This window comes from Acipenser ruthenus, chromosome 21 (assembly GCF_902713425.1).
Source record: "Acipenser ruthenus chromosome 21, fAciRut3.2 maternal haplotype, whole genome shotgun sequence".
Taxonomy (NCBI): domain Eukaryota; kingdom Metazoa; phylum Chordata; class Actinopteri; order Acipenseriformes; family Acipenseridae; genus Acipenser; species Acipenser ruthenus.
Genome location: NC_081209.1, coordinates 19,776,976 through 19,801,029, shown reverse-complemented (window position 1 = coordinate 19,801,029; position 24,054 = coordinate 19,776,976). Strand labels below are relative to the sequence as shown.

The following is a 24,054-nucleotide window of genomic DNA, read 5'->3' as shown; positions in this document are numbered from 1 at the left end:
CTGGAGAATCACCCTGAATTTGATCAACCATCTATCCAAAGTGGCTGATGTATTCCAGGTGGATTCCCTGCATTAAAAGATCTGGTCTGTGGCTAATGGAACCCAATGTAAAGCACAGATGTGTTTGGGGTCTTTTCTACGTAATTTGAGGACCATTATAATAGACAAGGTTCTCCCAATTACCGAATCTATTGATAAATAACAAAATGACCTTCAATAAAAAAGTCAATACTTAGTAACAGATGTCTTAAGCTATACCTAAATGTATTTATTCAACACACCAGATAGGAAATTGTCCAGAAAAATGAAACGCGATGTCTGCACATTCTGTCCTAACTTTGTCCTGTAATTTGGCAAAGCTCCTGGATGTTTCAGTGCACCTATGTTGTCTTTATAAATGTTTTATAAATTAGGAAAATGACGGAAACCTGGTGCTGTTTGCAGACGTCTGGACCGCGTTCGTCAGTGTTTTTAAATGGCTACTTTCCAATTCGAAAGCAATACATGATAGCTATCCACCATCATTTCTGAATCTTACTGCACAGTGCAAGCGAACAGGGCCTGGAGACTTAGGACAAGTGCTTTCCCTGCCAATGATTTACTGTGAAGCCTGGGATGTGATCCGCCAGCCAAATGAGACCTCAGTGCTGTTAACCCCCGTTCAGAGCCTCACTGCTGCACAACTGCATTACACATACTAGGAAAACAACTGCTACTGCCACTACCTTATCTGCAAATTCCATTTCATTCCCAAATAGCTTTGAATGTCATTTGAATGGATTTGTTACATTTCCGTTAAGCTCTTCTGATGTTTACTGTCATTCTGAGTGGTTCTCTGTGTCTTTGCTCCAATATCGAGTATTACTTTTCTTTATGAGTCTGTATTTGAGTTTGCCTGACATTGAACAGACTTGCTCATACCATTCAAGTTCATGTAACAATAGAAACATATATACTGAAAACGAGCAGAGTTGAAAGTTGCCGTTGTCACATGGTTTGAATGGAATAAGGAAGTCTGTTCAGGTAAACTCGAAGCAAGAGTCAGGTAAAGACAGATATAATACTGGACCAGTAGAACCCTGACCCACTCAGAACGACTGCAAGCCCTGAACGATGGGAATACAATCCACAGTACTGCCTCTGTCGGACCTGCTGTAATACCTGTGATATTCAGCGAGGGGTCAGCTTTCACTAAAACAGGCAATAGTTGCAGGTTCTGCTGAAAGCCACAGGACACACAGCTAGGACAGTGTTAGGGGAGGTAAGGCAGACAGCACAGCGACAATGGACAGAATGCATCTGTCACAACAACTTACCCATACTCAGCTTTATTAGCTGCTCTAAGGGATAGGAAATACAAAATGAAATGGACGGTGTAAACAGTGTAGAAATACAGCATTAATCAAGGCACCTTTTCCTCCTGACCTGGAAACGGCCAATACCAGGGTTGGACAAATAATTGGAAACACCTGCCATATGTAGCTCATACTTGTGTGTAACTTGGCTATCCCTGTTATGTTAATGGGACTCCTAACCTTCCCTGTATTGTTTCCTATAGGAAAGCTGCATCTCCCTGTTGTCATTTCATTCACTGATGTTTTGGAAAGAAATGAGATGACCAGTGGAATGGACACATATCATGACAATTGAAACAGTTTATGAAATGGTCATGTTGTTTCAACATTGTCATGGCAGGTGTTTCTATTGTTTTTGTCCAATAAACTGCAATCCTAAAAGTATAACAAAACATTTCTGATCTGCAACCAACCTTATATCCATGCATTGCCCATTATTCCTGCCACAATGAGCAAAAGTTGTTAACATTTATTAAACAATAAATGTCCCTTAAAAGAAAGCATGACCTTTTGAGCCATATGTTCAAAGCCTTTTATCCAGTCTAAAACACTAGTTCATTTTACAAAACTAGAACCAAACAACTTAAGTTATACATTTCAAGTCCTCTTGAGCATTCTCAATGTGTTGTGTTTTTCATTTTGTAACACTAACATGATTTTTTTCTCCTTTAAAAAAATGGAATTGATTAAAGAATGAACGATACGCTTTTAAAATATGTCCCTTTACAGAGGAAAATGTGAGATCTACGAAATGATGGTAATAGATATTCCGTAAGATTTACTGGAATTATCCATGTACTTTTATACAGAACACCTGGGTGGCCTTAAAATGAACTGCACATTGTAGTAAATAGGTACAAATAGGGACTGCGCAAATGTAGCCTTAATTGTAAAGCGGTCTAGAAGTATGGTTTTCTATTGTATGTTCCAGCAACAATTTGTGTGGTGCAAAAAAGTGTGTGTGTTTAATTTCCGCTCAGGTATTTCTATGGCAATGCTGACCTTGCTCTTTCTTGAACTCGTTTTCACTCATGAACACAGGCATCATCAGCTCACCCACCGGAGGCTGGATTGAGACATAGAACTTGCGGGTTTGGGTGCTGCAAAGGGGACAAGAAAAACACACACGTTACACAAAGCACAGAGACTGTCCTTGCAAGGGTTCAAGTTCCACACAGGAAGTGCTACTTACCACAGCTGAAAGTTGGCAGCCTGCGTGGAGTCACAGAAATCAATTCCCATGACGACAGTGACTGTTTCACCAGGAGCCAGGACCTCTGCAGGCAAACAACAGCAGTGCTGTTACAGCAGCAATACACAGAGAGCCCAAATCATCCCAGATAAACGTGCTTATTTCAAATCAAAACACAAATAATGTAAACGTGTTGTTTGAAAAGTGATGGTGTGATATACTGGCTTACAAGTATACAGGTAGAAACTGTGCTTTATTAGTTTGTATTTCACATCTGGATGTATTCAGAGTCACTTGTACTACCAATGGCTTGATGTCTTTCAGTGAAGTGAAGCTAACCTACACTTGTATGCTACAGCCAAATAAATATGGGACTTTGCCTTTAGATTTATTTCAATCAAATACTAATAAGAGTGAAGAGCTGTCCCAACACAAATATTCTTCCCAGCACAATCAGGAAGCAAGTTAAGATAAACATTTAAAGTTACACTGATCAAGGCAGGAGCGGAAACGTTTGTCTCATTGACTTTGTTTCTTAGTTTTAACTTGTATTTTGATTGAGTTTTATGGATGACAAACATTCAAAACTACACGCTTCTTACGCCGCTGAAAATTACAGCAACTGTCGAGAGAGCTCAACTGGCTCCTCGACCTGCAACGAGTCTCCTGAACCAGCATGACCAGTAAACCCACCAGCTCTGACCAGCATACACCAGTGCTGATCATTGCTGGAATTTCCACCAGAGCAGACCCTACTATATAACGTAGATGTAGCTCTTATTAGCGCTGTCTTACTCACCGATCTCAGGGAACTCCTGCATCCTCATGCCTGACATAAGTTTGGGCTCCTGGATGCGCAGGCTCTTGGCCTCAGTGTCTGTGTTGTTGCTGAACTGGATCTGCACTGCCACCATGTGCGGGTCGAGGCTGTAGGGCTGCCGGCTGAAGCAGTACTCCACCGCCAGGCCCTCCCCGGTGATGCGGTGCAGCAGCTCGTAGGTCTTCACGGAGCTGAATGAGGGGCTGATCATCTGAAGAGCACACAGAATAAGAACGCAGGGAATGCTGGGAACGAGGCTTACTCGCTAACACACCATCTGATGGAATCTAATGCCATAGGGCACAAATACTTGGTCAGTGTGTGGAGTAGCGGTTAGGGCTCTGGACTCTTGACCGGAGGGTCGTGGGTTCAATCCCCGGTGGGGACACTGCTGCTGTACCCTTGAGCAAGGTACTTTACCTAGATTGCTCCAGTAAAAACCCAACTGTATAAATGGGTAATTGTATGTAAAAATAATGCGATATCTTCTAACAATTGTAAGTCGCCCTGGATAAGGGCGTCTGCTAAGAAATAAATAATAATAAAGTGTAACAGCTGAGACAAGACATGTTTGAGAGCTCTATTGAGTTTTGAATTTTAAAAAGTCACAATTTAATACAATGGGAATCTAAAGAAGAAGAAGAAGAATACATGAGTCAAGGTAACTGTGATAATTCAGACCCGTAGCAGCTCTCCAAACACACAGAATTCAACACAATCATTATATAATCAGCAATCAGTGTATAATCCCATGCTGGATGCAGTTCCCTGTGACTGGCCAGGCTGCAGTTCACTCACCGTCGGGGAGAGGGCACTGTCGGTCAGGGACAGCCCTTGCAAGTCAGTGGCCAGGCTGTTGGACACAATGTTGTTGATGGGGGTCACCTGAGGGGATGGGGTGGGGATGACTGACCACAAGAAAAGAGGAGAGGCTTTAGCATACAGGCTAACAGAGATTCACAGTCTACAATACGGTATATTAAACAAGCCCCACACCACACAGTACAGTGCACATGCAGCGCTGTTACTGTTTTATATGTTTTCTTGCTGTTTGTTTCGATTAAAGCTTTTGACTTTAACGTGACTGACTTGCTGGATCTATGGGCATAACTATTAGCGAGCCCACATTTGCAAACACCCTTCTTGTTATTGATTACACCGTGTAACAATTTTTTTTTTTTTTTTGTTCCTGGGTAGTAAGTGTTATTTCCTAATTGCTTATGCCTCAAAAGTATAGATAATGGCTATTATTCCCCACAAACTTTGCTTTTGTGACCAGGACAGTGATATTTTGAAATTTACCTATTTTCCAGAACATTCCAGATAGATTCAGTGCTGAGTAAACGTGGAGTAACTTCTAGAACTTTCCAGTAATATAAATAGTAGTATAAATACAGGGGCCTTAAGCCCACCAGTTCAGTTTAGTTCCAGCTGCCTAAGTGGATACATATCTGCATTTTTCTGAGATGGCATCAAGGTCATAGGAGACTTCAAAATGGTGGCATTCCTGATGGGTCTCCAAGGCGGTTTTACCAAGTTTACCTGCTATCTTTGCCTTTGGGACAGCAGGGACACCAAGGCGCACTACCACAGGCGGGACTGGCCACAGCGGACCGAGTTCTCTGTGGGGAGGAACAACGTCAAGTGGGAGTCACTGGTGGACCCCCGGAAGGTGCTGATGCCACCACTGCACATCAAATTGGGCCTTATGAAACAATTTGTCAGAGCTCTAGATAAGGAGTCGGCAGCCTTCAAGTACCTTCAAGACTTCTTCCCTAAGCTGTCTGAGGCAAAGGTCAAAGCCGGTGTCTTCGTCGGACCACAGATAAAGAAGATCCTGGAGTGCAATGAATTCCCCAAGAAGCTCACTAGTAAGGAGAAAGCGGCTTGGAACAGCTTTGTCGCAGTGGTTCGGGGCTTCCTGGGCAATCACAAGGCCGAAAACTATGTGGAGCTGGTTGAGACTCTGGTGAAGAACTACGGCACAATGGGCTGTAGGATGTCCCTCAAAGTCCATATCCTTGATGCTCATCTTGATAAATTCAAGGAGAACATGGGAGCGTACTCGGAGGAGCAAGGCGAGCGCTTCCACCAGGATATACTGGACTTTGAACGCCGCTACCAAGGACAGTATAACGAGAACATGATGGGAGACTACGTTTGAGGGCTGATTCGTGAAAGTGATTTACAGTATAATCGTAAATCTCGAAAAACTACTCTCTTTTAAATCTTTTGTAGTCATTTTTGTATTACTTTAGTATAAATACATGTTAATTTGGATTCATATGTTGTTTTTTTCTGACTTTATGTGAACGAAAAGACACAAATTCGCCCGTTTTCTCATTGGAAATAGGTAAATTTCAAAATATCACTGTCCTGGTCACAAAAGCAAAGTTTGTGGGGAATAATAGCCATTTTCTATACTTTTGAGGCATAAGCAATTAGGAAACAACACTTACTACCCAGGAACAAAAATTGTGTTACATAGTGTTATACATGTATAATATGTTACAGACCATGGATTTCAGTATATATTTAATACATCCTAAAAATGTATGAATCAATGTATATGTATAAATCATACATAAAAATTCATGGTTGTTTGGTACGGTATGTCAAAGACAAGGCCAGGGAGTTTTCAATGGATAATATTAGCTGTATCTCATGATTTCCATTTACTGACCAGCAGTGATTAAGATTCCTCTAGAGTAATTTAGCACCAACACCTAATGTGATAGCAGTATGCAGTATGCTCCAGTCTCAGCCCCGCTAGTTAATACATTCATTTAACAAAGTCAGACGATTCACTCACAGTCATCCAAGTCAAGGAGGGAGATCTCTTTTTTGGGTAGTTTAGGAGCTGGTTTGGAAAGCGAGATCTGGAAGAGACATTATTAATGATCTAAACACTTACAGATCTTAATACTGCCACACTAACATGTAGATGCTCAATGCCTTTAATGTATTCCCCTTATTGCAGTTTATAAAGGGTAAATACAATATGCACCAAAAAATATTAACGAACAGAGGATGGACAATACGGCAGGTATAGACGGTTGGCAATTGGAACACTGTTACCTAGCATTTACTATAATGTCAGATATGTGCATTTTACATCTGATAACATCTGCATTAAAATGACTATTTATTTCAATATTACTTATAACACTTAATAGGAAATGAAAGCGAGCAAGCGATTTAAAACACGTATTATACATATCTATTGCGCTAGTACAGATTTTCAATGTTTCTTGTCAACGTGGTGTTCGTTTCTATAGCCATTTCAAAGCCATGGAATTTGGAAAGCTGTGGCTAGATACCTTCTTCTTCTTCTTGGTCTCGGGCTCAGACTCGGATTCCTCTTCCGACTCGGACTCGGAGGAGCTGCTTTCGGATGAGCTCTCCTCCTCTTCCTCAGACGAAGACTCAGAGCTCGCTTTCCTCTCCTTCCTCTTCCTCACGCTCTTCTCCTCCTCTCCGCTCTGCTCACTGAAAACAAGAGTTTCACGATGTTTACAGCTGTTCACTTACAGAACAACAGCATGGGAATGAAATAGCAGCGATGTTATCTAATGGATTGTTGATTAGGTTCTCTTCGTATCATTTTCTGTTTCAGTCATCACATCCTGGTGACTTTTTAAATTTAAAGCACCAATGTAGCCTCAATAGAGCTCTCAGCATCATGTCTTACCTACATCCGGTACTCCAGAATGTAACTATTAACCTGTCCCCCTGCAACACTCTGTCTCTAGTGGATGTGAGAAACACAAATACTACATTGAACCAATGGTGTAGGCAAGTTAAATCACATGGCGCACAACTCCTGCACAACTTTCTGATTCAGTCGGTAGTCCTCTTGATGCAATAAAAAGAGCATTAGGAATGTCTTCTTGTATGAGCTACTTCTTTAAGAAGGCTAAAAATGCTGCTGAAAACAACAGCAACAGTGCATCGACCACGAATTTCTACACAAACATAAACGAAAAGCTGAAACGAAACTTCTAGCTGTTACTAGAACTTCAGTATAAAGATAAAATGTGAATTTGTATAATAATCCTTGTTTAAGGAAATCTATATTTGAGTGGTGTTCCAGTACCCTCAGATTTAGGACTACATCACTTGGCAGGGAGACAGGTTAATGGTTACACTCTGGTGTACCAGATGTACTTAGAGGTTAGCCATGATTCTGGGAGCTCTATAGGGAGTTTTTCAAAGTCACCAGGATTACTCAAACATACCAAGTGAAAAATGACAAGCCAAAAATACATTAGGCATGTTATGCTCAATATGACTGTGACATGTTGAAGTCTGTGACACAATATAAACAAACAGGTACGCCAACAATGTCTGGATTCTGATGAAGCAGAGTGTACAGAAAGCAAAGCAACAATGGAAGAGTGTGGTAAACATTCCCACAGGACTTATACTGGTGGTTATCCTGTAGGCATTTCCTGTAAATAGTCACCTTTCTGCGCTCTCTGGTAGGGTTTTCCTGACTTTAATCTTTTCAGGCTTCTTCTTTTTCTCTTTCCCAGATTCGGAGCCCTCGTCGCTCTCCTCGCTGCCCGATCCAGAGCCGCCCTCCTCGCTCTCACTCCCACCTCCGCTCTCCATCTCACTTGGCAGCTCCGACTCTGCAGCGCAATCACAAACACAGCACTCAGCCTCCAGCACTCAGCCCCCAGCCCCCAGCCCCCAGCACAGCACTCAGCCCCCAGCACAGCTCTCAGCCCCCAGCCCCCAACACAGCACTCAGCCCCCAGCCCCCAGCACAGCACTCAGCCCCCAGCCCCCAACACAGCACTCAGGCCCCAGCATAGCACTCAGCCCCCAGCACAGCACTCAGCACTCAGCCCCCAACCCCCAGCACAGCACTCAGCCCCCAGCCCCCAGCCCCCAGCACAGCATTCAGCCCCCAGCACAGCACTCAGCACTCAGCCCCCAACCCCCAGCACAGCACTCAGCCCCCAGCCCCCAGCACAGCATTCAGTCCCCAACACAGCACTCCGCCCCCAGCACAGCACTCAGCCCCCAGCACAGCACTCAGCCCCCAGCCCCCAACACAGCACTCAGCCCCCAGCCCCCAACACAGCACTCAGCCCCCAACACAGCACTCAGCCCCCAGCACAGCACTCAGTACTCAGCCCCCAACACAGCACTCAGCACCCAGCTCCCAACACAGCACTCAGCCCCCAGCCCCAACAAAGCACTCAGCCCCCAACACAGCACTCAGCACAGCCCCCAACACAGCACTCAGCCCCCAGCCCCCAACACAGCACTCAGCCCCCAGCCTCCAACACAGCACTCAGCCCCCAACACAGCACTCAGCCCCCAGCCCCAACAAAGCACTCAGCCCCCAACACAGCACTCCGCCCCCAGCCCCCAACACAGCACTCAGCCCCCAGCCCCCAACACAGCACTCAGCCCCCAACACAGCACTCAGCCCCCAGCACAGCACTCAGCACTCAGCACTCAGCCCCCAGCACAGCACTCAGACCTCAGCCCCCAACACAGCGCTCAGCCCCCAGCCCCCAGCACAGCCCCCAGCCCCCAGCACAGCATAGCCCCCAGCACAGCTCTCAGCCCCCAGCCCCCAACACAGCACTCAGCCCCCAACACAGCACTCAGCCCCCAACACAGCACTCAGCCCACAACACAGCACTAAGCACTCAGCCCCCAACACAGCACTCAGTCCCCAGCCCCAACACAGCACTCAGCCCCCAGCCCCCAACACAGCACTCAGCCCCCAACACAGCACTCAGCCCCCAGCACAGCACTCAGTACTCAGCCCCCAGCCCCCAACACAGCCTTCAGCCCCCAGCCCCCAACACAGCACTCAGCCCCCAGCACAGCACTCAGCCCCCAGCACAGCACTCAGCACTCAGCCCCCAGCACAGCACTCAGACCCCAGCCCCCAACACAGCGCTCAGCCCCCAGCCCCCAGCACAGCCCTCAGCACAGCACTAAGCCCCCAGCACAGCCCCCAGCACAGCACTCAGCCCCCAGCACAGCACTCAGCACTCAGCCCCCAGCCCAGCACTCAGCCCCCAGCCCAGCACTCAGCCCCCAGCCCCCAACACAGCACCCAGCCCCCAGCACAGCACTCAGCCCCCAGCACAGCACTCAGCCCCCAGCCCCCAACACAGCACTCAGCACTGAAATTCACTGCTTATAATAAAATACAATCCAATGATTGATTTACCATTGGAGACAGTAGTACAGGAATGAGAGCTCTACTCAAAACTGCAGATTATAAACTCATCCAACATACTCATATGTATATCTAAACCCATTTTTTCAGTATAAGACACAGGAGTCTGTTTAATGATGTAAAAAAGAAACCAGATTTTTTGTAAAACCGTGGATTAATGTAGAGTTAAAGAGTGGCAGCCCATTGATTTCTGGTATATAGTTTTGCTTTGGAACACCCAAACACGTTGTTTACAAATGCTGTGTCATCCACAGTTTGCAACAGGGGGTCAGTGATGGTTACCGCTGTCTGCAGATTCAGTGGGTCCAGACTCTCCCTCAGAATCAGAGTAGAATGGCTTCTCCACTTTCTCCTTGCGCTTCTCACGGCTGCTGCACCTGGTCCATTCAGGAACCTGGGGGGTGGGAACGAACAACACTTTCAAGGATCCAAATGTCAAGTAAAATAACACCAGTCATTAACTACTGTAGTTTAACAATCAAATCATTTTTCTGGTGTGCTGCTGCCTACATTCCCCAAACCTCCCCTCAGACACTGACTGACCGTGTGACCTTTGGCAAGTCACCTGACCACTGCGCCTCACTTCCATCGGCTGTAAAAATGAATGGAAATGCTTATGAAATTCCTCAATTATGATGACAGAGAGACAACAAAAAAAATGACCCTCCCTAATGTATTACAAATGTTAAGACACAAGAGTTTCCCATGCACTTGTTAGTAAACATTCTTGTCTCCTTCCTAACCTTGGTAGACAAAAGCCTCTAGTTTAATGATCTGAACAGGGCCATTATTGAAATCATTTAAGAGTGTTTCTATTCCACAATGAAGAGTGGTTCTTGAGACACGCATAGTGAACAGCACTGCATTCAAAGAAAGATGCACTACATTAAATCAGGAGACTAGAACATAGAAAAGTACCCATTACACAGAATTGGGATCCTGCCACTATACAAAGTGTGCAGCTTACTGCAGGAATTCTATATTCAAAGCATGTTACGAGATCTGGGCACAGGCTGGCGAATGTCTGAATCTCAGTTGAGTATATATGGAATAATCAAGTCGCAACACCTGGTTACCGAGGGAATATTTACACACGGACAGCATTAGTAAACAGTCTCAGTTATGGAACTTTAGTAATGAGAAACAAGGCTTGCCTGAGTTACATCTACTTGTGACACAGGTTTCATTCCGGGCTGCAGTATATCAGGTATTGGTATAATTACACATTCAGAACTATAACTGCACGGTCAAGGGTGTATTTACAATCTGAGGTGGATGTGTGTCATTGAATTGCTGAAACGAGTTTTGTATAAATGACATTAATACCGCAGGCTTATATCACATGGAAATGACATCACATTAAGAGTAGCTATACTGCTTCATTCTTATTTAACAATGTTTAACTTATTTAACTATAGTACAAGTATCAGCTTGCATCAAGCAGCACCCTATACAATATCTAGAACACATTTATCATACATGCGAGTGATATTGAGAATTGTAATATACACTTTACTGAACTGGGCTGGATAAGCTTTCCTATGAATAGTTTCTAATATTAAATAACTGGTGTATTTGCCATCCCCTGTGTGAATTGAAATGTGAGCCCTTCCTTTTCCCTACACAAGTGTGGACAGCAGTAACTAGACAGAAAAGCACACTGCACAGCACCCAGCACTCAGAGGCACCTCTCGCCAGTCTCCTAACAAGCCGATCCGTCCCTCGCTCGGCGAGATCACTTCGTCTAGCTGCGGGCCGGGGTAGAAAGACACCCAATCAGATCAATGAAAGTAAATGTGCTTACTTATCTGCTAATCACTTACAGGTGCAGTGCTCCATATGGTTAGAATGGTACAGGAAACTTCACCAAACATGACATTCTAAACTATGGAGACTTTTATATATGTAAAAACACACATTACATTTTACAGTTCCTTATTTTAACTTCCCTTTTCGTAAGTGAGTTTCCAGGAGTCTTTGCTCAGGACACCGCCAAACTTATCCTTTGTGTTTCTTTCCAGCCTTGGTCTATCCCTTATCAATCCGGGTTTACGCTAAACTAAAATGATAAGACACTAAATCACAATTTTCAATTTACATACTAATTGTAGAATAAAATACACTGGTAATCCATTGCAGTACCAGTCAGTATAGATCCATGGATGACATGCGTTTCTAATGCACTGCGCTGTCATTGATGGCAATCCTGTATGTGCTAATGGTTCTGCTCAGTCTGGAAAGAAGCATTTGGGTTCTTCAAAGACCAGCCATTGACTATAGAGTGTGTCTGGAAACAGTGCTTACAAAAGAGAAACCAGTATCACAAAACATACTGAATTGAATTGAGTGGCTACAGGGACAAAACCTCAGCGATAAAGATAGTAATGAAAGTTTGGGACTTATTTAATTTTATGAGTGGTTTCCCCATATAAAAAAGAACATTTCCTATAGTATATACTATATTATAGTATATTGTATATTATGGGAAAGTGTTTTTTGACAGTCCTATAGAATTATTTTATATGGGTGAAATAATAAAGACTTTTTACTTTCAAAAGATTCCATTTGTGGGGTTTGTGAAGTGAAGGTGATTGAATGGGAAGGGTGGGGGGGCATGCAGAACACCAACTGACCTGAAAGCTCAGCTGGTGGAACTCTGGACTCCTGGGTTCAAATCCAACACAGGTCTGTACACTATTTTAATGCACCAACAAACTGGGATTTTTTTGGGGGTGAATATTTGAAGTGAGGGACAATGGCACGGTCAGACACGGTGTTTTGCAAGCAAGCACATCTCAGCCCTCAAAGCCATTCAGTGCAGTGCCTCACAAACAGAATTGTGCCAAACTGTTTGGTGGTTTTATGGACTGAAGTCCACTGGGGGCTAGTTTGAAACCCATTTCACTTACGACTTGAACCCAGAACCCAGAACAATCAGAATTTTGCCCACCAATGGTCTTGACATTGTCAACCAAAGCGTTTGTTGGTAGCTGAGGCGATCAGCGCTCTGTATTCCTATTGAATAGCCTGGGCAGTCCTTATCACTATCTATTACTGATTCCACAGCACGCACAGCCTCCTTCACCTCCACATTGCGCACTGACGGGTCGGGGGCCATGCCTGGCCAGGCGGGCAGCTCTTGGTAGCCGGTGGCCTTGGCGTTCAGCAGGTGGGAGAGTGAGCCGAGCTGGAAGTGGTCCCGGTCTTCAGCGTGAAACAGAGAAGAATAAACTCAGCTTAGGTGAGATAAAAAAGTAATTTAATGACACAACATTTTTCTCTATTTCTTTATTTTAATGCCTATATGGCTTTACATTTCAAAGAAAAAAAGGCAATCCCCTTTTCAATAATACAAAGAGAACACATAAACTTAAAGAAGCTAAAAGAAAAAATGAGTAGGCTGTCTAAAATTGTATGTAGTGCCATAATGAAAATAGCAATGAAGGTTCTTTCAATTTCAGCTTCCATTGATCGGACTACTTTGTTCTAAACACAGTGTTACCAACCGTTTCTTTAAAACACAATACTATCCCACAATCCCCCAGTGACCTTTGACGCATGGCAAGAATTTCCGAGGTTGGCCTGGTAAGCACTGAAACGCTCTTCTGATTTCGGTGGCTAGCCGTGGACAGCTGAAGTCTGTTCAGCTTGCACACCACTGTAATCACTAACCTGTCCCCCTGCAGCACTCTGCTAGGAGGTGTTGACTGAACATGTTATACAAAGCGAATACAAAAGTTAAGATAACTATGGCATTTCATACCCGTATCATCTTTAAACAGAGAAGTCCTAATGTCTTAGTCTTAAAGATTGGAAGAGTACTTGGGAACAAATCAAGGTATTTTAGAGTTAAACTGAATTGTGGGCGATTGCATGTTTTAAGATTGGTCTCCTGTACCTTTAAAGGGTGACTCAAAGACAGGCGCTGGCTTCAGGGCCAGAAAGAGCTTCTTGGCATACTTGCTGAGGACCCCGCTTTTCTCTGTGGGGACGATCAGCTGCCGGATGAAGCGTGCTCGGTCTCTGATGTCATAGTTCTGGTCGTACTTTGCCAGGTTGAGAACATACTGGGTCAAGAGTTTGGTCTGGGGGGGAAAACAAAATTAGAGCTATCAGGAACATGAAAAACCTGATCACTATGACAGAGGGATAGATGCCTTCATATATTCTCTCAATATCTTGTATTAAAGTGTGTACAGATACAAATGGCATAAGTGCTTCACTAGATATACACTGGCAGTCAAAATGATGATGTCACTAGCCTTGAAACAGAATAACTAGCTTAGGACTGAATAGCTAATCACATCCTCTTTAAATAGATACTCAGTTTATTTCTTTATGTTACACCAAAACAGTGACCATTTCTGCAATGCTGATGGACAAGAATGATACTACATTAATACCAAAAGGACCTTAGCAAGTTTCATCACAACTGGACAATCAGTCCGCTAGAAATATGCAAAACTCTAAAATGACACACAGTTGTTTTGATATGACTCATGCTTTTGTAATAATAATGTTCTTATAGTTAAAGCCATGCACATCACTAAGTGAAAGTTGTTTTTTTTCACAACAGCAGAGCAAAGCAGCCTTTTAAATTATAATAAATATAATAAAATCCCCCGTTATTTTATATGTGAATTAAAACAAATTCCTTAAACAGGTTAATGTTCTGAGACCGGGCACTTGCTTTGCCTGCATATTCAGTGCAGCCCCCCAGCTCCACATTAAACATTTTATCTTCATCTATTACTCATTATTTGTCTCTGTAAACAGAGGTATCAAGATCAAGCCATGTAAAGCAGTGACGTTGTGTGTTTTAGAGTTATAATTATAATTGATTGTTGTGATATTACCATGAACTTGTCTAGTCTTGATTATTTATTGTAATGAAATATTATTATCAATAATTAGTTGCCAACAATCATGTTTCTGACAGTCAAAAAGGATCAGCACCACTACTATCGAGATGTTTGATTTCTCTCTCTGGAGAAGATGCCATGGAATTAAACTGGACACAATGACTTCACATCAGACCCCATTGACAGTGAGAGAGAAGAGTGGTATGGCTTTAATTTAAAAAACTAAAAAACAAAGCACTTTTACATCTGGTCGACAGACCCTACCCAGGTCCACGTGCATAAAATATTGAAAATAGCTGGAAAAAGTCGTTGTTTTTTTTAAAATCTATTTTTCACTGAAAATTTTTCATTTTTTTCCCCATTGCTTTCTATGGCATCCGCACATGAGGTCATCATGCATTTGCGTCTTCCATATGTCCCCATATAAATACTAGATAAGAGTTTTTTGTGTCCATCCCTGCATGAAGTCGCCATGCATGAAAGGGTTAAGAGTATTATAAACTATAGAGAAAGTCACAACTAAAAATCTAACATGATCATGATTACAGTGAAACATCATTACAGTCCAGCTCTGCAGTTCGCTACCTCAGCCCAGCCTGTAAAGCAGTGTGCTGTGTGTTACCTGTTTGGAGTTGGTCAGGTACAGCTTGGCAGCCAGGTTGATGATTTGCAGCTTGACGATGTCTTCCTCGTTGGTGAAGGACTTTGCCATCTTCCTCAGCACGTCGGGGGCGATCTTGGGAACGTGTTCGCAGTATTCCCCTATGAGCCACAGGATGCTGGCCCGGGCCATAGGAACCTGGTGGTAGAAATGGAATGAACTTATTGCCTTAATCAGGAAAATACGTATTTTGGAAAGGACCATACCAACAACAAATAAGCTATATGAAGCACTCACAGGTACATAAAAAACATCAATGCACTTGTATTTGAATGCTGTACACTGTAGATTCAATTTACTAATACTTACAACATGCACTTAGCACACAGTTCTGAATGGAACTCCATATATTAACATGTATTTAACAAGGTTTTTTCCAGATGATCTGTTGTAATTATTAGATAATGTAACAAAAACAGTAAGTACAGTGTAGTCATGTACCTGTATTTTGAAGTGTATCCAATATTACAACCAGAACCATCTTTCAAACTAATTTGCCTGGTGATGGCCAGTGACAGCTGGCTGGCATACAGCAACTACTGTAAAAGGTACCACTCAGTACCTGGATGTTGTCAGTGAGTTTAGCCATGTGCTTGATGATGTCACTGTGCTGAGCGGGCTGCATCTGCAGCAGCTTCTTAATCACCACCACCGACTCTGCAACCACCAGCTCTGAAAGAAATAGATAAACTACTGTAGTTTAGAGACTGTCATTGTTTTCCCTAAAGAGATTTCAGAGCGCTGTTTGTAGGAAGACCTCTATAAAGCCTTCTAATCAGATTTTTTCTTTCTCTTCAAGTTTTTTTTCTAAAATTCTCCTGAATACAAGTATCTGCACTTATCCCGCATATAAGCATATCATACGTAAAGCTATTCTCCTAGGAAGTATCTCCAGTACAGCATCGTATCATGTGGTAACTGCGATTCTGCATTGCTGCTTAAGTCTAACTTTCTTTTTCCAGCAGCGGAGAGGTGCTGGTAGAATCAGTAGGTGGCGCTGTCTGTAACACTGACCGTCCCGGTTGGAGAGCAGCTGCACCAGTCCATTCAGGCAGGTGTCCCGCACCTCTCCGATGTTGGTGGCACAGCGACCGATGGCTTGGATGGAAGCGGCGACAAAGTCCTTGTCCATGCTCTTAATGTAGGTCTGTGGAAAGACAATGTGTTTGTGTCAAAACTGCACATTTGAGACCTACACAATGAATGGCAGTGCATGGCAGAGAAAATGTATGGAACTACTTTGTTAGCTGTAATTACTTTAAGGATTTGAACTGCATTCATTCAGGTACCTGCCCCTTTACATTAAGATAAGCAGGGCTATAAGTACCAGAATGCATTGTGATGTCCTATTGAACATGTAGTCGTATGGTCACCCTAAACTCCTGTTCAACCGTCTGTGAATGCAAGAAATACTGTGCCATTTCTTAAATCCACAAGGGGCAGTGTTGTAGGGGGACAGGTTAACAGTTACACCCTGGAGTACCAGATGCACTTTGGGGTTAGGCATGGTTCAGAAATCAATTGAGGCCACAGGGGTGCTCTAAACTTCTTTCAGTAACAATGAAGATCACTCAGGTTCTTCAGTTTATAAATATTTAAGAAATCAGTACTGGGATTATATTTCCAGATACAAGTTCACCTGAAATTCCCTTAGGATGGTGGAGATGTTAGTTTCGTTCGCCAGGTTGGTCAAAACCTCCAACTGCAAACAAAGAAGGACAAGTTAACACAGATGAAGCAGGACAGCTGTCCCTAACAATGCTGCGTACGAGCAAGGAGACATGAGAGCTGTACCTTGAGCACTTTGATCAGGGTAGGGTCTGTAGACCGGATGTAAAAGCTCTTCAGGTATGGCTCAAACATTCCCTGGAAAAGAAGAACACTTGCTGTATTGATCTGCTTTCTTCTCAAGCCTTGTTTAGCTTTGCTTGTGTTTGCTGGTAAATTCAAAAGCAGAGCCATTGGTAACATGAAAAAGTTCATCACTACAACCCATGTCCACTGTATGCATGTACACTTGTAAGTTTGTGATATAGATGATCATTGTTATATTCTCAACCGTTTAATCACAACCTGAATAACTGGTTCTCTAGATATATGTAAATATCTATGTGTGACATACAGACAGGCAATCAGACAGCCTCCATTATCCCCTAGTTTACTGCACATTCTATTACATAGTTTCATCACAACTGCATAGAGTTTCTCTAGCTACAGCGCCTGCCATTTCTTAATCTTTGACGAAAGGTCCTGGCATTTTAGAATGATCTTTCATACAGTATAATTTGTTATATACATACTTGTAAGTTACTGGGATTTACTTTTTGACCACAACAAAGTCAGTTTTATTAAATTATGCCCATAATATGATGCTTATGATGCTTGATTTTCCATTTTCAGTTGCAGTCTGGGATAAGTATACTCTGACCACTTGGGAACCCACAATCACAGCTCCCATAAAACTTCTAGCCAATATACAGACAACTAACTTACAGCTTTGAGTCTTATACACGGCTCCATCTATTATGTGACCCCAGTTTTCCTGCTCCTTCTCACAACATGAGGATGTATAATGTACCAGCAGTGGCAGTAAATAGCACTTACTGGAGGTTAAGAGTGCCACCACACCAGTGTGTGAAGAGGACCCTCCACTGAAAGCACTCTTCCCTCAGAGATGAGAGACTCTGCTTGAGCAGCTTCCAGCAGAAGCTCCTGTTCTACACTGTGCAGCCCTGGGTGTGTCTACAGTCTGTGGGAACACTGAGTAGAATCTGGGGTTTTAACCAGTGTTGCCAACTTCTGCACTCACAAAATCACCAGCTATCCCAAGAAACGTTGCACCCAAAGAAACTATACTAAAAACACTTCAAACATTCCATGTTTATTGGATGTACTGTTCAAATTATTATGTAAGCGAGGCTCCAACTGTGAACGGAGGAACTATGGGAAGAGGTTTTAGCAGTCTCACTTTGTCTATTTGACTTTATTTTTACTTAGAAATTCTGAATATTTGAAGTAGCTGCATTTGAATATGTTTGTAATTATTCTGATAGGTTCTGTAAAATAATAAAAGCATATGGTTCTATGCAATTGCTAAATCCTCTGTACCACTTCTTTTAATAAATAAGAAGCCTGTATAATATTATCTCTTACCACTTTCAAATTCTTTCTTTGTGTTCAATCCCAGAGATGTTGCTACAGATGTGACAGTGTATGTGCAAACAGCAATGTAGAATACTATCTATAAACTCACCCTGCGCTTGATAGACATGGTCGCCACGTTCTGAAGAACAACATACTGGACCTCACTGTGGAGAAAAAAACAAAACTTTTTAAGAGATTGTTAGAGCTCCCATCATGCACATACAATCCTAGACCAGATATACTGCAAATAGGCCCCATTTAGGTGTAAAGACAGTTTGATGACATTTTAATGGACCTTTTCTCTTGAACCAACTTACCCAGCTCCACAACCAGTAATAAGTTTCCTGAACCAGTACGACCAGCTGAAAACCTGCACCCTGTCAGTTCTGCTGCAGTCTAATTTGGTGCATTTAAGCATTGCTAGTTAATGCAGTCTTCTGTCAAAAGCACATTTATAATTTGATATTTGATGAGCACTAATTTCCTGCATCAGATCAATGACTGAATGAGTTCCTTCCCATGTAATGAGCCCAAGTTGTGCATTTAAACTTCATCACTAGCGTGTGCAGACTATTAATAACCCCACTGCGGTACTCCATTAATTGCGAGCCCCATCCGTTACATGGTTCAGGGGGACATTTAATTGGTAACATGGGCTGCTGGCCTCCTTTCAGATTGAATGGATCTCTTTTAAATGTGTTTTTCTGCACAGGCAATTTTTAAAAAGAAGCTTTTTTGTGGTCCTATGCTAAATTATTAGTCAAAATGCTACTAGCAGGGGATAACCTAGACTATTAGAATCCGTTAGATGTAGAACAACTATTAATTTGACATTGAATTTGAGTTCAACGGGTAAAAATAGGTCGACTAGTTGCCACTTAAAAAATAAAAAGACTAATAAATGTATTTGTTAATGTCTGGTGCTTCATTCGTGAACATACTGTTTTGTGACACTTTGCTGTCTGCACACTGTTTTAAAACTGCTTAAATTTTTCAAAGCTATTTATTAGTGTCCTAAAATGTCATTTATATGTTAATGGTTTGCAATACAACTGTACTTCCATCCATCTGAAACCTCACACTTCACAATTACGTGACGTGTGATTGGTCCCTGCTCTTTCTGAGGTCGACTGTGGCTTTTCTATTGGACTAGTCGACTATTCTGTGCTTCCCCTACAAGTCGCAGTATTATACATCATTAATACACAGTGCTATGTGAAACAGTGGTGCAATTAAGAGCAGATAAACTGTAGATGCAAAAACAACTGTAAAATCTTCATGTCACTTGGGGCTGTCTAGTTTCTTCCAGGGGGATATTAATTACACAAACAAATTCCTCTTTCAAAGTGAAATGCTCTGAATTTGGAGCTACAGGGTTTTAATCGTGTAGGCTACATATCCATAGATGGGATGGAATAGATGTATGCAACCTGCCACAGATATTTTTTTCATGGTTTGGTTTGAACATTGGTAGACTTGAACTGCATTGCAGGCGAGTCATGTTGTGTGAAATCTTCAGTGAATTTGATTTATAATCTGGGACAGTCCATTTACAAAAGAAACGCGTCCTCATTTTTTGTTTGTTGCATTATACAAAGGGAATGGCGTCCCCTACCTGTGGCTCCTCATCAGGCGCACCTGGGCTTTCGCAATCACACCGACCTCAGCCTTTGGAGCCAGGTGGAAGTAAAGCTGAGCGACCGCCATCACCACCTGCAATGAAACGGGGAGTAAAGTGAGTGCACAAGGGAGAGATTCAAACAGCTTCACACCTGCAATGAAACGAGGAGTAAACTGAATGCAGAGAGATTCAAACAGCTTCACACCTGCAATGAAACGAGGAGTAAACTGAATGCACAAGGGAGAGATTCAAACAGCTTCACACCTGCAATGAAACGAGGAGTAAACTGAATGCACAAGGGAGAGATTCAAACAGCTTCACACCTGCAATGAAACGAGGAGTAAACTGAATGCACAAGGGAGAGATTCAAACAGCTTCACACCTGCAATGAAACGAGGAGTAAAGTGAATGCACAAGGGAGAGATTCAAACAGCTTCACACCTGCAATGAAACGAGGAGTAAAGTGAATGCACAAGGGAGAGATTCAAACAGCTTCACACCTGCAATGAAACGAGGAGTAAAGTGAGTGCACAAGGGAGAGATTCAAACAGCTTCACACCTGCAATGAAACGAGGAGTAAACTGAATGCAGAGAGATTCAAACAGCTTCACACCTGCAATGAAACGAGGAGTAAAGTGAATGCACAAGGGAGAGATTCAAACAGCTTCACACCTGCAATGAAACGAGGAGTAAACTGAATGTACAAGGGAGAGATTCAAACAGCTTCACACCTGCAATGAAACGAGGAGTAAAGTGAATGCACAAGGGAGAGATTCAAACAGCTTCACACCTGCAATGAAACGAGGAGTAAACTGAATGTACAAGGGAGAGATTCAAACAGCTTTTTACTACAAATCATCATTAGAATTTTGCAGTTTGTGATGCACCAATAAACATTGTACTTCACTCTAACTATAAGATGAAATACATTTTGAGTGCTGTTAATTACAGTTTACTGCTAGCTAACATATTTTATTATCTCATCTAACCTCTAACCCAGTCTTACGGGAAACCCTAGGACAAATGTGTATTTTGATTATAAAGTAATCATTCTACATGACCAAAGGGGATTGGTATGGAAATAATATAAATTGAACCAATTGTTATAGGATATTATCAAGAAATGTAATAGTATTTGGTTCTATTACCTGAACCATTGATCCAACCCTAACTTTCAGCTACTCATTAATAACAGTTTATTATATGGCAAGTGAAATGTTGCCACCATTCTCTTTAATTGGAAATAACCGGAAATATAAAACACAAGTAAACATGGATCAGTCCAGCAGCTGCAGTGCAGTAAGTTTGTTTTAAACACTACAGTGTTTTACACAGTTCTTTTCCTTTCAGGAATGAGACTGGCAGAGGCCCTCTCCCCCTCTCTGTGCAGCCCCTCTGTACTCACTGCTGCGTTCCTGCTCTGCAGCAGGGGCTTGGTATTGCGCAGGAGCAGCCGATGGTCAGGGTCCATCACATAGGGCTTCCTCTTGGCCAGGGCAGCCACCTCCTCCTTCTCATCCTTCTCCTCCGTCTCCTCCTCATCAGAGCCGTAGAACGCCTTCTCCGCACTCTCCTCCAGCAGCGACTCCTGCAGGCAAAGCGGGGTTATTACACCGGGGTTAGGGGCTGACTGGACGGGAAAATATCAAACCGGATCGGCCCAGCTCTTCCTAACGTCTGTCTAACTTTACCACTAAGCTTATTTTTAGTAGGGGTGTGTCACAAAGACGGCCAGAGTGGGTGGCGTCAGACCAGAAAAGGAATACACACAGACGGTGGTGATGATGAGCTGAGTGCAATGGCTGCACTCAGCGTTTATTAACAAATAAAAAGGTTTAACAGTACAAAAACACAGGACACGGCACTACACGCCAAAATAAAAAGACAAACAAAACGTACTAAACACTAAACAGACGGTGCAGGACAGACGAACACAACACGGTGAGCAGATTACTACTACGACTACTTCTTATTATTCTTTTTAACATTTACCTCCGCTCCAATCCCGTTCTCCACTCACCGAACACCTAACCCTGACTGAATGAAATGTGCGTCTATATATACTATTGTGCTTGGATTCAATTACTAATTAATTATTCACTTGAATTCCAGCACGTGAATTAATTCTGTGCAACCCCGTGCTCGCATATTATATTTTAAATGCACGTGCGTGATGTGCAATCCCGTGCCTAAATACAAATATACACTTTTTAAATACACGTGAAACACAGACCCGTTTATATCCCGTGTACTAATGACTATACACCAACATTTAACATACGCACGCATACATACAACACAGAACACACAAATGCACACAGGGGCGGGGCACTTTGCCACAGGGTGCTAATTGCAGTTTAGATGGCGTTTTTCCAGTGTTAAATGTTGACAATTTGCTGAAATATTTAATAGCCTTAGTCAGTTATAATTTATTTCATATTAAATATTGCATTGACATATACAATTATTTTATATGTATGGTGTACTAATTTATATAAAAACACCAACACTAACGCCATGAAGGGAATTTTTTGAATTAGGTTAAATCTGATTTCACCTGAAAATGCCTTACAAATATTGATAGATCCCTTCATTAGCTGTTATATTTTTTAAATAGAGTCGCTTGTCCTTTTACGTGGGGCCCTGATTTCTGGCTATTCATCCTGGAAGGGTGCTGAGGCGTGAGGCAGCGCCGCACTCACGTTGTGGTTGGGGTTGAGGAACTGGGTCCTGGCGTAGCGGGTCAGCATGTTGATGATCACCACCTGGCCCCACTCCTCCACATCGATGAGCAGGTTACACAGCTTGCGGTAGTTCTTGTGAATGAGATCGATCCGCTCTGGGCAGACCTCCTCGAACGCCATCACAACACTGCCCGCCACCAGCTGAGAGAGGGGAGGATTTAGAGAGCACAGCATTCATTTCAAGCCATTCACACTCAAAACCACCCTTAGAAAAGTGTCCCACAGCAAACGCATAGCAAAGCGTAATAAAGCACAATGAAAACATGGTAAAGCATAGGCAAGCATTGTAAAGAACAGCAATGCACAGTAAAGCATATAAATATATAAAATGTGGAAAAGTCCAAGGGGGGTGAATACTTTTGAGAGCCACTGTATATAATATTTTCAGCCACCACTGCCTTTTCTATAGGAAAGCAGTGCCTTACCGTTGTTTTGTCTGCCAAGAGTTTCTCAATAACTTCAATCAACTGGTCCTTCTGATCTGGGTCCAAACTAACAAATAAAAAAATTAAAAAATTATGCAGCTTTTTATATCTCAATACCAGTCAATCTGAGTTCCAAAAGATTAAAGGTCAGCTCTAGTTACCATGTTAATGTCTCATCAGACTGCACCTCCCATGGTACAGAACCCACTATACTGACACCATGCTGGGGCACTGGTTGGCCAATAACAAAAAGGTTCTTTAGATTGAGCCACCATTCCATACACGGCAGCAGCCGACACTCTTTGGAGACCTTCCTTTCAAGTAATGACCAGCCCCATCTCTGCTTAGCTCTTTGTTATTTCAACAAGCAGGGAAACATTTGAAAACAGGACGCAGAGCTTTTTCGGACTGTGGTAATCCAATGAGACAGCTGCTGTAAAGATTTAACAGCGTTTAACTGCAGAGACAGCATCTGTTGTTTTTATCTAGCTGGTAAACAACGCTGTGCTCCTGGGCACACATGGCCTTGTTGTTGTGGCTGGAGCAGCTGTGAATTGATCCGCACTGGCATGCTGTTTCTGAGGCCTGCTGGCTGCTTACCTGTAGAGTTTGGGGATGGCATGGGCGGCTGTCTTGCGAACGTAGGGGGACATGTCGGACGCTGCTTCCTTGATGGCCAGCATCATGATGGGAACGATGATGGTGACCCTGATACTGGAGAGAACTCGCAGAGCACTGGCTCGGATCAGCTGGTTGGGGTCCTGCAAAACAAAACAAAAAACTAATGACACTTTATTTCATTTACACCAGGAAAACAACAATGAACAGTATAAATGTCTAAAGCCATATGGAAAAAGCATGCACACTGATGTTTAAATGGCAACGACAGCTAACGTTTATGGATGAGGGAACATCTGCACAAGTAGACGCGAAGATGTGATTCTTTCAAACAGGTGTCCAAGCCAACCATACAGATATTTAGTAGAAACTAGTACCGTTGGTGTCATGAATGGGGTTCA

At 42.8% G+C, this 24,054-nt stretch overlaps 1 protein-coding gene across 10 annotated transcripts in view; it reads right to left on the bottom strand.

Annotated features, from left to right (window-relative positions):
• The window catches only part of LOC117428540 (AP-3 complex subunit beta-2-like), a 69,142-nt gene that overhangs the window by 4,442 nt on the left and 40,646 nt on the right, over positions 1–24,054 (bottom strand). For 2 of the 10 annotated variants that reach the window (XM_058994934.1, XM_058994930.1), the window contains exons 5-27: positions 23,636–23,796; positions 23,036–23,102; positions 22,569–22,751; positions 21,272–21,454; positions 19,861–19,958; positions 18,355–18,409; positions 16,896–16,967; positions 16,741–16,803; positions 16,116–16,248; positions 15,664–15,773; positions 15,063–15,239; positions 13,477–13,663; positions 12,664–12,782; positions 11,267–11,326; positions 9,861–9,972; positions 7,833–8,001; positions 6,688–6,856; positions 6,180–6,246; positions 4,166–4,275; positions 3,347–3,578; positions 2,548–2,632; positions 2,358–2,455; positions 1,317–1,340 (exon numbers count right to left, since the gene is read on the bottom strand). In XM_058994934.1, coding sequence (XP_058850917.1) covers positions 1,317–1,340; positions 2,358–2,455; positions 2,548–2,632; positions 3,347–3,578; positions 4,166–4,275; positions 6,180–6,246; positions 6,688–6,856; positions 7,833–8,001; positions 9,861–9,972; positions 11,267–11,326; positions 12,664–12,782; positions 13,477–13,663; positions 15,063–15,239; positions 15,664–15,773; positions 16,116–16,248; positions 16,741–16,803; positions 16,896–16,967; positions 18,355–18,409; positions 19,861–19,958; positions 21,272–21,454; positions 22,569–22,751; positions 23,036–23,102; positions 23,636–23,796 — 2,734 coding nt within the window. Of the gene's footprint in view, positions 1–1,316; positions 1,341–2,357; positions 2,456–2,547; positions 2,633–3,346; positions 3,579–4,165; positions 4,276–6,179; positions 6,247–6,687; positions 6,857–7,832; positions 8,002–9,860; positions 9,973–11,266; positions 11,327–12,651; positions 12,783–13,476; positions 13,664–15,062; positions 15,240–15,663; positions 15,774–16,115; positions 16,249–16,740; positions 16,804–16,895; positions 16,968–18,354; positions 18,410–19,860; positions 19,959–21,271; positions 21,455–22,568; positions 22,752–23,035; positions 23,103–23,635; positions 23,797–24,054 lie in introns of all 10 variants that reach the window. The other 8 variants (XM_058994935.1, XM_058994932.1, XM_058994938.1 and 5 more) reach the window with 5 other exon arrangements.